Here is a 15,466-nt window from a genome sequence, read left to right as displayed (position 1 = left end):
ATTCTTTCGACGGCACAGGACCCACGATCCGTCGAAGAGTCAGTCGCAAAGATGAAGATAGTCAAAACTGCTCATGAACACTGTTGGCTTTCTGAGATATATATATAAAAAAAAAAACCAGATCTTCTGTGGAAGACTGGGTTGCGTCCTGAAAATTTGTTCACAAAGATGCCAAAGATCTTTAAATGATATCAATCGCTTTTGTTGCGCCGTGGGATTCCGTGATAAAGGCGTATCTATAAGTTTTCATCTCCAGGGAAATTCATCAAGTTCATCTATTCAGTCACCCATGATACCAAAATGCTCAAACGCTCCACTTCCCCCCTCACAGCTCGTACAAATATCCCCGTCTCTCTATCTCACTCAATTTGACTCAGGATCTCACAATCCAATTCGTCCATTGGCACGCACATCCTCCAGACCCCCCATCAATCCCACCAAACCCATGCGTACCCAGCCCCTGAGCTCCAGCTCCAGCTCCAGCTCCAGGAACGTTATCAAAGATCCCAGAAGCCGGATTCACCAAGGTCCCCGCAAACCCACGGTCTTCAATCTGTAGCTTACGATCCGTGATATTGTAGTGCTGGTCACTTTCGACGCTGTAGCAGTAAACGAGTTTTTGCCTTTGGGCGCCGCCATGTCGGTCGATTGTTATGGTGAGTGGGTAGGGGAATGAGCCGGGGCGGGTGAAGTTTGTAGCTGAAGAGGAGGGGGAGGACGATGAGTGTGGTGATGTAGATGAAGGTGTTGTCGCGGTTGACGTGGTGGTTGGGGCTGTGCTATTACTTGATGGGCTTAGAAGAGTGTATCCTAATTTTGATGACCGGGTCCATATTTGTACGAGGAAACGGGTCTGAGACCAGGTGCAGCGGACGGCCGCGTCGGATTCAGTTGAACCGCCGTTTTGATCGAGTGGTGAGAGATCGTCGGCGCTGCCGTTGAGAGGGGCGCGAGAGGCGAGGAAGATGGATTTGTCAAAGTACGTGTAGAAACCGTAGTGTTCTGTGTCTTGGCCGCGGTTGTAGAGACGGATGGGCTGGGATTCGGGCAGAGGGTAGAGGATTGCGGCGGCGGCGGTGCCGTCTGAGTTGACGGCTGGCGCAGGAAATGCGGTGGTTAGATTGGGGAAGAGGGATGTGTCGTTGGAGGAGGAGGAGGAGGAGCGGCGGAAGAGGCTGTTGGGCGTGACTTGAACAGAAGATAGAAAAGTAATGTAGAAAGGTGTTATTTCGCCATCGTAAGGGATCGATACCCCGTCAGTCGTATTGCCCAAAAAGATCTGGTCGGTGGTACTCGGCGGCGCAGGCGACGACGTCCATGAGTCGACATCTCTGCGGCGAATGGCCCGCTCCGAGGACGAAGCTATTGTTGTACTATTGGGATACGTGCCATTTCGAAAGCGTATCTCCATTCGAAAGTTAGGCTCATCCGCAGCATAGGGCTTGTTATCGCGTTGTTGGCCTTTGGGTAATGCGCAACTCCACAGAGACGAAGGCTTGATGCATCCCGGCTGCTCAACTCGCGGCTCCGCCCCGGCAACCGTCGAAATACCCGTTGGCATGGGTGGATAGCCAGTGAGATTGAGCCACTGCGATTGAACCGGTGTCGTGTCGCCCTTTCGGGTCAGTGTTGTGGCCAACACAATGGCCACTATGACGATAGCAAGGAAGAATATGCAAATGGCAAAGTACCACCGACGTCTCGTTCGACCTTCACGGCCTGACCGACCAAAGCAGCCCTTCTTACTGAAACAGCCTCTCCCACGCCAGAAACCGCCAATCTTTCGCCCAATTGCGTCTTCGCGCTCGTGCCTCTGTCGTCGCACTTCTGCTGGTCCTCTTTCGCCGGTAGGATTCATGATTGCCGCTCCGGGTGCTGGATGAAGCATGTATTGGGGCAGGGCATCATCTCGCGGATGCTGGCTGTACGTGGGAGCTGGCGCAGAGACATCATTGTTCATGTTCATTGAGCTCATAGGAATAGATCCCGGCCCGCCGGCTGCGCGTTGAAAGGCGGGTGATATCGGTTCATTCAGACATGCAGCGGGAATTGGAACGTGATCAATCTCTTGCTTTCCCGGATTTACTGGCCGCGGTTTTGTCAAGATGCCTGGCGTGCCTCTCGCCTCTTCCTCTTTCGTCGGCCGATCTTGTTCAGCGGATGCTGCTGGAAGATCGTGTTCGACACTCCGAGATTGCTCTTGTGGTACAGGGTCAGGCTGGGCTGGCTGAGATACTGGCGGATAAAAGGCCCCATAGTAAGGGTTGTTTCTTTCAATGATTATGGGTGGTGGAGCCGTGGGTGCAGGCTGCTGCTCGATGTGAATGGTATTGGCTGGGGGTGATATTGTATTGGTAAACTGAGGAGCTGGAGCGGGTATCGGCACCGGCGGCTCTGGCATGACTGCAGGTGCTGGTGGTGTCGCCTTTGGTGGCTCAAGCGTAGCAGTCGCCGCTGCTGGAGACGATTCAGGAACCGGCTCAGCGATCTGAGGAGGTGTCTCAGCCTTGCGCTCGTCAAAGGGATCTCGAGTCGCCTCTGGTGCTTTGTTCTGCGGCGTGGAAGACACGGATTTTTCCCTTTCAACCACATCACTGTCGTCATCACTGAGACTAGAAGCCCACGAATCCGATGAGGCAGCAGAAGACGGTGAGCCTAACTTGTTACTGCCTTTCCCATCTTTCTCCTCTATCGTTGGAGAGTCGACGTCGATCAAAAGGCCCCTATTGCCGTCAAGTAGTTGCGATTTGTCTTGCTCCTTCTCATGAATACCGGCCTCGGCGAGAATCAGTCCACGATCACGGGTCTCTCCCTCATCGGCGTCGAACTGGGCTGCATATCTCGCGGCAACGATATGCTCAGGCGTAATAGAACAGACGTGGTTAAAGCATTCGAAATACGGAGTCTTGCTGAACAACTCATGCGCACAGGCCTGGTAGTATTCTGCCGCTTCACCTTGAATAGAGCGACCAGCAAACATCATTGAAGCAGTCGTCTGTCTCCTGAGAGAGTACGCATCCTTCTCAGTGTTGGAGTCGTTTTCAACAGAGCGAGTTTTTTCAGGGGGAGTATTTTCGCTCTCTTGCCACTGCGTTGGGAGTGCTGACTCTGGCGTCTCCGGTGAAAAGCAGGATATTTCTTTTTCACAAGCTTGGCGGATTTCCTGGGGGCTTGGTGCCTTTGACTCTGGGCCTTGACCTTGTCCTTTGCTTCGAGGGAATGACGGACTTAAAGGCGACTTTTTCCCCAGGAGTGGTGAAAGCAGATATGTCCACCAGCCCTGTGATTCCGGTCTCAAACTTTGCGTATTCACTCTGAACCGGTTGAAAGAGGCGCCATCGTCGCTATCTGAATAGATCAAAGAACTCTCCCCATGAAACAGGTCGTCTTCAATGACGGTCTCCACAGACATGGATCGGCGAGGACGGGTCATAGCAACGAGGTGGGCATTGAGAATTCGCGCCGACGTGCCCGTTTGAGTGAGTTCCTTTGTATGCTCCGTTGGAATGGCCGGAACTGGAGGGACATCTGGACCGTTCTGCCAGAGTCGAGGTGTGGGCTGAGAGTAGATACTGGATGTTGCGCGAGGCCGGAGATATTCCGGGCTTGACGATGTCCACGGGGCGTCTTCTCTAGCAGGTGTTACAATAATAGTTGGAGTCATCGGAGCCCCAGCACTGTCCAAGTCCTTGGTATACTGAAAAGCCTCGTTCCGAGGCACTGAAAGCCCGATCAAGACGTGTCTATCTGAAGGCGAGAGACCACTGTCTATCCTATCCCCAAGAGCATCCTCGCTGTCAGGGTTCAAGAAGGGGTTTCGGTTCTTTGTCCTCTCGTTCTCCAAACGTTGAGTTTCGTCGGAAATTTGACGATAGGAGTCCGGTTTCTTCGACATGTTCGAGAATGCCCCTAAAAAGCCGTCCCTACTCCTTGACATCGTTTCGGACTCAGTAGACTGATCAAACCGTTGTCTCGCACGATGATCCGAGAGTGCCTTGAGATCATTGAGATCCACAAAGGGTGCACACTCGTCTACCATCTTGTACTTCTTCGGCTGCGGTGGCGCGGCCAAAGAAAAGTCCGTCACCAAGTTCAATCCCACCGGTTTCGCTGCTGCATGCTTCTTGGATTTTGTAATTCCCCGGATACTATGCCGTTTGGAGCCCGAATCTGATCGAGCTCGGTGCGAAAGTTTTGGCGAAGTGCGGTGACTGTTGCCATCTTGTCGCACTTTCGTCTCGGCTCGTTGCTTTGTGGCCTTGACCATGAAGTCAAATGGGCGAGTTCGTTCCAGCTCTTTATCGTCTGCGGAAGAGCATGACGGACTTGAAATCTCCTCACTGATTGGCGATGATAATGGGAAGACAGGCAAAGTTGGGACTTGGAGCTGGGGCGCGTCTTTTCGAAGAGGCATCCTTGTGGTTGCGTCAGAATTGACTGAATGACTAGACCTCTGCAAATGTATGAGACTAGGTCGACCTTGTCAGCGATATTTATGGAGATGCTTCAACACACTCAAAGCGAAGTAGTCCTCTGCGGTGACTGTGTATCTGTCTGATAACATACCATGTGTGCCTCGAGCAGTCGAGATGGCGCAGAGGAGTGTTTTGGCGTGGCAAGAATGCTGAAAGCCAGATCTGATGTTGTATCCTGATATGCTGCTGGGTCTGACGAGGCAAACAAAGGGCACTGTCCTTGAGCCACTTTCTATTAATATCCAGACAACGCTCGGAACAATGCAATGCTGAAACGACTCCGGGTATGCAATGACCACCGTCTCACAGTACAGAGAAAAAAAAAAGAGAAGAATTTGTCAAACGAGAAAGCGTAAATGAGTGACGCACAGAATAGCACGAGATGTAGCAGGCCAGAAGCACGCGCACAGGCTAAGAGATTTTTAGAAGCTGGGAGAGGAGGAGAAGTGGGAGCGAGGCAGAAAAAGAGAGAGAGAGAGAGAGAGAGAGAGAGATAGACAAGAACCAAAAAGAGTGAGAAAGCCAACCAAAGTACCAGAGCGTACAAGAGAGAAAGTAGTTTACGAACGAAAGAGATCAAAGTCCACAAAATAAGGACGACTGTCGAGCTTCGCACTCGACAGGAGCTGACGAGAGCTAAACAGACCTCAAGCTACCAAGTCAGCCACCATGCAGCATCGGGGAATTGTAAAAATAAACGGTCCCTCTCGAATCAGCAACCGCAATGCTGCACGAGAGCTCTCTTTTTCAAAGAGTCTAGAATAGGATAGAGCCATTTCTCACTTCACCGGTGGCATCGACCATCTTGTCTTCCGCCGGATGTGCTGGTCCTGGGCTTGGTTTTCCAACTTGTTCATCGGGCCCGCTCTGATCTCGTCGGACAGGGACGGTGGTCCTGGCAAGTACTCGCCCATCGTCAAATCCACTACCCACCATGCAGCCCCGACACCAATGACATTCTCCAAAGTCATCAATCTTCACGGATCTCCGACATTCCCCTGCAGTAGGCGAGTTGTGAAGGTGCCATTATTGGTGCAGGGACTCTGTCAGTCAGGGCCAGTGGGGGAGGTAAGAGAGGTGGATGAGGGTGAAGAACCCGGCAGGTTGCGCCGGAGGTGGATGTTGGGCGCTTAAATGGAGCCAATCACCAAGCCACCCGGCCATGGCTGGAAATAGAATTGATGGAAGTGAGTTGCACGGAGGGCGGGAAATACGGTCCTCGGCAGATGGAGACTTGAATGAGGGATCTCAAGGAAATCTAGACGCATAGCGGCCAAGTATCGACATCAGATGGACGATCTGTTCAACAGTTCAGACACGGAAACAAAGATGGGCTACAGGCTCATACTTCGGGAATGGAAAAAAAGACTGGCAAAACCACAGCGACGGCCAAAACACAGGAAGGCATGCCGCCCCGGTGCGCAAAAAATGGTCATATTTGATACAAATCCCAAGATCAACCTCGGGACCAGGGTGGCAGAGATCAAGCCGATGCTAAGAAGCGCACGAGCGAGAGAAGGAAACAACAGTGACCGACCCCAATGGCCGGAGGCCCCCAATCTGCAATAACACATTTGTGTCCAAACCAGTTCCGCCATAATGCAGCCATACTAAAGACAAGAACACGCGATTCGAGCTGTTCCCCAAAAGTGACATAGACGGGCGACAGGAAGAGGAATAAGGACAGCAGTAGCAATGGAGGCAAGACGAGAACACATGACCAGGAAAACAGAGGAAAGAGAAAGGGGTTCGATAAGAAGGAGACGCAACAGCCGGGTTTCGAGTGGGCGTGATGAGATGCACTCATACACGAAACCAGAGGCCAACGAGGATCGACGGTCGCAGAAACTTTGACGAATGTCCAACAAGAAGGTGGGAGGATGCCGAACGGTGATGAGACACGAGGAGACACACACAGAGTGGTGGACAGAGAAGGAAGAACATGGATGAAATATAAGTCACACCGTTCCGCAGTCGCAGAGGCATAGCGCGCAATGCATCGCCGACCGAGGTGAAGATGGGAGAGGGAGTTGAATGTCTAGAAAGGGGAAGAAAGAGAATCCCCACCCCAAAAAAAAGTCGCACGAGAAATCAAAAGGAAGAATGGGGATATCTTGCAAGGTGATGGTAGGGGGTAAAAAGGAAATCGTACGTGAAGTGCGCATTGCAGCGTGACAAGTCATAGCTCATCGGGGAAAGAGAAGTCGATGGAGGATGAAAAGTAGAAGTGCCAATCGCGATGGGGGGGGGTGGTAAACGGCGTTTTGAGTTATGTTGTTTTACCGCCGCTCATCGGTATACTGGATGCCCTGCATCGGAGCCGAGGCGCCATTCATGAGCGGTGGTAGCGTTCGAGGTTGGTCCTGAACCATGACCGGGCCGTTGCCAAAGCCACCAAATGCAGGACCGGGTGGATGACCATTTGTGGGCGTCGTCGCCATGGGATGATGTTCGAATATCGATCCCGGCCGCGAGGGATTGTGAGCTTGCTGCTGCTGGGCAAATTGGGCGCGCATCTCTTCAATCTCGGTACGCATGGCGGTATTCTCCCGGCGAGCGCTCGCCAGGTTCTTCTCTAACGAATTGATATACTCAATCGCGCGACTGAGCGTCTCCCACTTGCTCGACTTGTTGTTTTGTGTCTGAGGAAGGCGCATGCGGAGGGCTTCGAAGCAATCCTTCATCTCACTGCGACGTTTCCGCTCGGCAAGCTTGTGGGTGACACGCAATTCGGGCGTTCGACTGTACGGCGTATTGCCGCCGTTCGATTCGGATTCTCCAATCAGGTCGCGGACCTGCTTGTGCTGCAAAGTGTGATGATGGACGTTGGGTGGTAATTCTGTGGAGGCGTTAGTGCACTTGGGCCAGAGAAGGAGACTAGTGGGCCAACTGCTGAAGGGGAGGGGAGGAATTCACTCACCATGTTGACCTCGCGGCATGCGCTCCGAGTACATGCTGCTCAGAGACTCCGCCGTACTTCCCTTCCGAGAGAAGGGTGGGTTGGACTTCTCCGCAGACGAAATGGAGCTTGATCGAGCGACGTCGGGATCTGGAAAGGCATAGGCCATACCGGCGGTGGGGGCCTCGGCATTGTAGATCTCGGAGCGCGGGTTCGAGGAGATGGCCGGCGCAGTCCGTCCAGCGGCGAAGGAGCGGTGTTCTCCTGGACGAGGGCCCAGTGGAGATAATGGCTGGCTGCCGCTGGAGTATCGGGGACCACGGTATGAATTCATGTCGTTGGAGATGCCGCGCTCACGCTGTAAACTCGAGACGATCGAGGACTGGGAAGCATTCGTACTGTGATAGGGAGAGGCGGGGTTGATGACCAAGGAGCTGATGCCCTGGTTGACACGACTATCCACACTGCTTCGTCGCGACTCGGGCGCCTCGACGACACTGCCGCGGTGGGAGGACGCCTCGAAATTTTGATTCAAGGACGGGAGCGCCGGGTTGGGTTGCGAGGTGTTGAAGCTGGGAGACGGGTGGTTCCCGCCCGCCGAGGACGGGGTGGTCGACTGCTCGTGCGAGTAGGGGGAGCGATCGGGTGCGACATGGCCACGGTTCGGCGAGGGTTGCGAGGACGAGGTCAGGAAGGTGAGAGAGGGATAGTTGTTGCCGGTGCCATTGGTCGCGTTCGAGTAAGTAGAGGATCCTGAACGGTCAGCATGCCGCGCCCGATTTTCCCCAGAGAGCGGAGGGACCCTACTTGTGCTGTGCGGCATTGACCAATTCCCCGAGTCGCGTTCAATGGTGTTGAGCGAGGAGTTTCCAGGCGATTTCTCAGAGGCATTATGATTCCCGGGCCCAATGTTGGCGGTCAATGTCGAGATGGAGGGCAACGTTTGAGTCAGTCCGGCGGGGGTATGAGGGCTCGAGGAGACGGCCTCCCAGGGCCGATGTGCGACAGAATCCATTTCGGTCGAAGAGCACGCAGCGGGAGATGCGCCCGAAGATTCCCAGAAGGGTCGTCGAACGTAAGTCGTAGGTCGTGTGTTGAGGGGGAAGAATCCGTGCAGGCCCTTTTCAAATCTCGCTCCGTCTTTTTTGTCTTTGAATTCCCCCTTCTTCCGATTCTCGAGTCGAGTCGTTGACGGGCAGATTTGCAGCGATGGAGGGACAAATTGTCGCTCAGCTTTCGATGGGGGCAAGTGCGTCGAGGGTCCACGCTATTGCATAGTCACCAATCACCAGGCGCACGCGTCAAGTAGTCAATGCGATCCAAGAAAATAAGTAATGACCGTGCAGCAGGCGACCGAGGAGAAGGAAGGAGGTTGAAGAAGAGAGCCAGATATCGCAGCGGCCAGCAGCAGCCGTGGCATCAGCTGTCAGGGGACCCAGCACAGCGGCAACGTGAGTTTCTCTGCAGGGACCAAAAGACACTGTCGAAACCGTAGATTGGAAGGGAATGGCGAAAGTAAAGTGGAGAGGAAAGAGTGGGAACTGGGGGGGGGGGGGGGGGGGGGGAAGGAATTCTGCACGACGAGTCGTCGTCTCCAAAAGAGTCCAAGAGGGGCCGGAACTTTGACCAGCGCTGGCCACGGCCGACTGTACGAAGGGTACTTAGTGTACTGGCGCAGGCAGTCCAGAGAATAGTCGTACAGTTGTGTACCACTGTACTCGGTGGTCGAATTGACGCCGGAGCGACGCGAAGACAAAGTCGCAGGAAAGATCAGCGGGGTGGTATATCGGGGGATCCGGGGAGAAAGCGCCTGGTCGCGAGCCTCGTGGACTGTTCGGACTTTCGACTGAAGGGGAGTTGAGAATTGAGAATGGAAATTTCAAGGGAAGAGGGGAGAAGAAAGGACTTCGGAGGTTGCAGAGGTGAACCGACAGCGCTTTCTCCGTGGCTGGAGTTGAAGGAGAGGGGGGGAGGGCAGACAGAAAACACCGAACCGAACAGAACAGAACACTCGACCCGGTATGGACGAGTATGCTATTGTATGTATTTCTCCAGGCTCTCTTTCTAGATTTCGTCTGTCCACAAGGGTCTCATCTCACGGCTGGGGCCCTCGTCGTGTGTTGTTCTGTACAATCAACAGAGAGAACACTTGCTTTCAACCCTAGAACCCTCGTTGCATGGAATCGAAGAGGCCGGAATCTGAACTTGGCCGAGGGTTCGGCTTCTAGTTCTACTGTACAGCTTCTCTCCCTTTATGGGATTTTCATCTGGATGAGTGTAGCGGATCAGTCCCTAAAGGGCGCTCCAGATCTGCTCCAAAAACACATGTTTTTTCTAGAATACTGTTTGAATTGAATAATGAATCCATTGGGAAAAATGGATTTTTCCATTCTTGGTGAGAAGAGACTGTGACTCTACGATCGCGTTGACATTTCAGCCGGGGAGAGAAAAGCCCAGACTGGTCATTCTTCGATACTCATAGTCATACAGTCGCCGAACAGAGTTTGGTATTTGAAATACCCAGGGTGGTATCATACAGGCATGCAGTACATCTGGATCGCAGAGCTGGTCAGTGGCCAGCGGTCACGCCAGTCTACTGCAGCTGCTGGACCTTCCCCATGCTCTGCATACTGCATGGTGCATGGTGCATACTTCACATTCTCTCGCAAGTGTGGCAGAGGGGGGCATGGTCCATTGCAGCAGACACGCGGGGAGGTCCAGAGAGCTCCGCAAGGGTCATTCGCACAGGACCACATCTCCTCCCTTCCTTTCCCCCCCCCCCCCCCATGGAGACCTAGAGGTAGTGCATGAGAAACGTGGGACAACAGGGGGGGGGTGAGCTCTTCCAACTTTGGTTCCAATGTATGGCCTGTGGAGGGCGGACACTGGACACACGATACACATGGGGGAAGGGGCCATCGTTAGGAGGTGCGTGGTCAAAAGGGATGCAACATTGACGAGGATTCGTCGCAGTGAGAGGGCATTTGAGCTCCAAGAGGAGCTATAGGTTGAGTTGAGAGGATAGGGAGGAATTTCTAGTGAGAGTGAGAAGAGAAGAGAGAGCTGACATTAGAAGTAATCAACCCTCTTTGAAGACAGTATCGTGATGCAGTAACCATATTATTATACATAAGATGGTCAGACAAGCGGTATATCCAACAGCTTAGGTTTGCCTCAATCTTGGACCGGAAGAGGCTGCAGCCTGTAAGATGAGGGCGAGACTCTCGAGACATACAATCTCCCGTCGTAAATCCAACCTGGTACATGTCGGTCTATGTTTTGCTCTTTCCATATGATGTAGTAGTGGATTGAAAAGCCTGAATATCTAGACAAGCTCTGCTTTCCGTCGCCCATGCGATAACGTAGGTCTCATACATAGATGCCCAGAGGGTTTCGAATCAAGCATTCGCAGGCATCACGTCAACCCTCCTCTATGCATGCATAGAAACTGTTAACGGCCACGGATTATCTGAAATTTACAAGGACCATAGGATACACAGGGCAGCGCATCGATCATCTTCAGTGCCCGGTCCTTCGGTTTGAGTCAAAGATATTTCCGCGGAGGAAGTTGGCCGTGATGATCGGAGCCTAGGGTGACTGACTACCTTGCTTGTGACGGCTACTATTTACGGATTCAGATGTAATTCTTCTTGAAGAAGATCCCTCCACACAAGACACAAGCTTTATGGGTTTGTACCAAATATACAGCACATGAGTCTATATACAGACTGACAGCCGATACACCTATCACCCTATTCGATGAACTTTGCCTGTTGCCTAGCGGATAGATCTCATCGTAGGCTTGTCTTTGCCAAGCCGTCCGTGGACTGGGCTTAAACATGCCCCCTCGCAATATTGAACCTTGGCCGGACCGGGAGCTGCAGGTAGCCCACAAGCTGGGCCCGGTCGGGTACAGACTGCAGAGATGGTGGGCTTCCGACCTGCTCGGTCAGCATCGAGGAATGACGGGACCTACCTAGTAGTACTCGACGTACTTTTTGTCTTAGCCGTACGAGCTTCGCGGGGGTGAGGGCTTGGCACTGGCCACTAGCCAGTGGGCACTAAAGCAGAGGTAAGGTGACAGGAATTCCACTTTATACATACTCATGGTCTCATAGTATATAGTACATAGTAGGCAAATACGACGGACAGAGGCTCTACACTACCTTATCACTGTAGGAGATACAGTAAGAGATCGCCCTAATTCGCCTCATGTTCAACATGGCGTAGCACAGTCACTCATGACCAATACATACCGAGGCATTTCTAAGTACATCTTGGTCTGTACTCTGTGCCCTGTGGTAGCCTGGATGTTCAGTGCTTCCGACATCCATGTCGATGGTCTTCTATTTGAGCTGTTCTGTCATGAAGATATAGCTACACAGAGAACAAGGTATTCTCTACTGATGGTGAAAAAGAACGACCAGATACCTCAGTACCTTCTTCAGATCATGAATAAAACTTTGTACCCACGTCAGAGGAGGTCACACTCGAACCGTCAAACGTCCATCCATGGTCTGTATCCCTATAAATGTATACTGTATAATGTATACTGTACTGTATGTAATACAAAACCTGTCCATAACACTCGCCATACCAATCATACTGCCATGCATATGCCAAGCCTTGAATCTGCGCTACTGCGCGCAACACCTCCACCGGAGTGCCACGAGGCCGACCCTTTTTGGATTTCTGGGGCACGTAAGGGCGATTGACATGCTCCCAGAGTTACATTGCCGATCGAAATGGCCAAATATGTGACTCTGAAAAGAGAAGCAGATCAAGTAAAAAGAAAAAGCACTTAAATCTGGTTTTACCACCCTCGCATATCCACTAGCAACCTCTTCCTGACTTACAATAATTCACAGATTTTCAGATTTTCAGATTGTTTTTTTTTTTTTTTTTTTGTTTTTCACAAGAACAAAGTTCCACTTTGTCTAACCTTCATTGAAAGCTTAATACCCAAAGTAGAAAAAGAAAGGTCCAAGGATCCATTTGGGCCCTACTATGTTTCCCTTGTCCCGCCTCCCTCGCTGTCTTTGTTCAAATCTGGAAGACTGGAGTCTCTAGCAACGGAGGGTCTAATACTTCTCCATCTTTGCTATCCACTAAGTTACCCAGTACCACTACTTAGTACCACTACTTAGTACCACTACCCAGTACCCACTGCCCACTACCCACATACCCTACGACTCTGCTGTCAGCTATTCAGGTTGAAATACTAAACTGAGAATATACGCCATAGCTAATTTAGACTTTTTGTGCTCTTCTCTACCTTCTCCGCGGATGTCACCTGATTTTTCCCTCACCATCCTGGTAAGCACTCTCTTCTAGTACAAAACTACAAACTGCAAACTTGACCGACACCAATCGTCATGAATTACACCAAATCTCACCAAGGTCAAAACTCAATCTTCAAAGCCAACTCAACTCAGATGACCGAACAGTCGCCGCTCCCCGCCCGCTCCCGCTCAGCGATGCTTCAATCATCAAGTATCGATTGGCAAGCACTACTCCATTTCATTCTCAACCACTACATCGACGACTTGGAATCTTGACAGTGCGCTTCTAAATTTTACCAGTCTTTCCCCCTCAACCCCAAAGACCGTTTGCTTCCGTGGAGCTTCTCCTTCTTTCCAGATTCCACACCAAAGTCTAACTCCTCACCCAACTTCTCCAGGCCCTGTTTCGCGCACGCGCGCGCTCTAGCCGCGGCTCTCCATGGAATTGTACCGTGTCTGCATAGTTTTTATCCGTCCGACGTACAGAGAGACCCTTACCGCCGCTCAGCCTAACAGTCGATCGCTCCGGTGGCCGACTCATTAAATGATATCAAGCCTCTCACCTCAAGGCTCAAGCAGACTCTGGGTCCGCGCTTGCACCTAGTCCTAGTGCTAGAAGTAACATTAGTATTATTGAAGTGTGCAGAGTCAGTACCGTTAGATTGACCATGGCGTAAGGGCAAGTCCAGCCCAGGTTGGCCGAGGCCGAACTTGCAAGTTCCCCGCTACGCCAAACGCCCCAATTTCCAGCATATATTCAGATGCGTGGCCACTGGCCAGATGGGATGGTGATTGGAATGGGCGGCCATGCGTTCAACGGGTCCCCTTCTCCCCGTCCATCCACGGGCGGGCGCGAATCGCTTCTAGTAACCGACGGAACTTCAGATGGAGCACACTTCGGCGGGAAGTGGATCCGATGCCTCGTCGCCTCGCATGGCCAAAGAAACCATAAATCTTGTTGCGTTGGCGGGTCAAATTGAGGCAGAGCCGGAGACAGAGCCACGTATCGATTGGGGACCGCTGCTTGTGAACACGGCGGTGCCTTTGGTTTGTTTTGTTTTCTCTGACAGTTCTAGGCTCTAGCATCAATTCAAGGATAGCATGGTGTGGTGGGAAAGCCGAATCAAGGGGGGAGGGCTCATCACGATTGCGTGCAGTGGTTCATGCACAGCGGCTCGAGGATAATACGAGAGGCTTGTTTTCCAGAGACGTGCTGGAAAAATGGGGCTCTTGCGGTAGTTGACGGAGCCCAGGAGATATTATGGTGGTGACATTGTTGGAGATTTGATTACTGTCAGTCTGGGACAGATCTTGGTAAGGTGGTAAGTATCTCTGTCCAGCTTTTTGGGTACACGCGCTCTTTTTGACCAAGCAGGTGTTGGGAGCATAGGTATCAAGTTAGGTAGTGGTACTAGTAGTAGCGGTCTCGCTGCCGTCATGTAATTTCCTAGAGTGGTCCTGTCTTAAGTCAAAGTCTATCCTTGACTAGGATACTCATTGACAGCATTATGCAAGGAGATACTGAAAGGAGAACAAGAGCATAGTTTAGTACTCGGCGCTCCTTTGATCTTCCGAGAACTTGACCTGCAGGGAGAATTGAAGTTATCATTTTCACATTACCAAATCATAAACGAAACAACTTATCTACCCATGGTCCCAGAATCAGTTACCATATAGGCATGTACTGCACTTCTTTATGAGACTACCCACATGAAGCCTGACTGCCCGTGAATGACAAGTGCTTGACCAAAAATGAATTGTTCAATGAGACAAGGTATCCCGAACAAAGCACATAGCAACCCCTTCAAGCTTTTCCATTGACGTGACTCCACTACCGTGCCTCCATCAGCCGGCGATTCACGCTTCGTTCCGCCCAGGTGCATCTGGTACAGTAGTACCCGGCCAACCTCGCGAATTACATCATGACTGTCAGTCTTCACGTCATGTTACTAGACCTACCACCTTTGTACTTTGAGCACAGGGGGTACCGGGTCGATGGTGGGCCACGCGTGGTCTCCATCAGGGCCGGGAATCGTCCAAGGGAGTTGAATCCAGAGGTACTTGGGTACATTTCCTTGACACTACTAATTGTGATAGGTAGCTAAGGTGCCGAGGGCAGAGCGTATAGTGTATAGTGTATACTGCATGTCCTGCCCATCAGTCACAATTCCGTAATAGTTGTTGTAGGCTCATCAGGACATGTAGTACGATATAAGCTCACCGGGGCTATTGCTTGATCTAACTACTGACTAGCCTGTTGGACCAAAAGTGACCTGAGATGATCAGGTAGACGGATCCCCAGACAGAAATTGTTGTTCATGCGTACGATCACGACATCCATTACAATCCTATATTATCACCTACAGTAGGAACATACTCTAATCCGTCACGGTGTACCTAGCGACTCCAAACCTCTTTCACGTGGCAAGGCTTAGGCTCCTATCCGGGCTGGGAGTGCCAATCCTAGCAGGGGACTTGATCTTGATTACAAGAAGACTTCCTCTTCTGGTACATCGATACCCTGCACATACCGTGTCGCCGTAAATCAACAATTACTTGTGCCTCCCCCCAGCTACGATTCACTTGCCTCCCTACTGACTGTCGACTAGATCGCTAGAAGGAGTCACATGAATGCCGTGATCGACCAGGACCACGTTCTACAGCGAGGGGGGAAGCAGAAGGGCAGTTGGCTAGCAGTAGACTGACAGGATATCGAATCATCGTTGATCTTCGCGACCGGGGAGGAAGGGTAACCATGGACGGAAGAAGCATAGTGAAATGGGACCTATAGGACGCTAATCTCTGATGAT

At 51.8% G+C, this 15,466-nt stretch overlaps 2 protein-coding genes across 2 annotated transcripts; both read right to left on the bottom strand.

Annotated features, from left to right (window-relative positions):
* Positions 1–373: 373 nt before the first annotated feature.
* N7539_008238 (uncharacterized protein) lies at positions 374–4,414 on the bottom strand (the record flags this gene model as incomplete). The annotated part of the gene is made up of 1 exon (XM_056937838.1): positions 374–4,414. The coding sequence occupies one exon, from the start codon at positions 4,412–4,414 to the stop codon at positions 374–376; it is 4,041 nt and encodes a 1,346-aa protein (XP_056786930.1).
* A 2,340-nt stretch (positions 4,415–6,754) lies between these two features.
* On the bottom strand, positions 6,755–8,389 carry N7539_008237 (uncharacterized protein; the record flags this gene model as incomplete). The annotated part of the gene is made up of 2 exons (XM_056937837.1): positions 6,755–7,314; positions 7,396–8,389. 2 exons carry the CDS (start codon positions 8,387–8,389, stop codon positions 6,755–6,757), a joined length of 1,554 nt encoding a protein of 517 aa, XP_056786929.1.
* Between the last annotated feature and the right edge of the window lie 7,077 nt (positions 8,390–15,466).

The sequence above is a fragment of the Penicillium diatomitis genome (genome assembly GCF_028827545.1).
Source record: "Penicillium diatomitis strain IBT 30728 chromosome Unknown utg000012l_segment0_segment0, whole genome shotgun sequence".
Lineage (NCBI taxonomy): Eukaryota > Fungi > Ascomycota > Eurotiomycetes > Eurotiales > Aspergillaceae > Penicillium > Penicillium diatomitis.
This window is presented reverse-complemented; position numbering and strand designations above follow the sequence as displayed.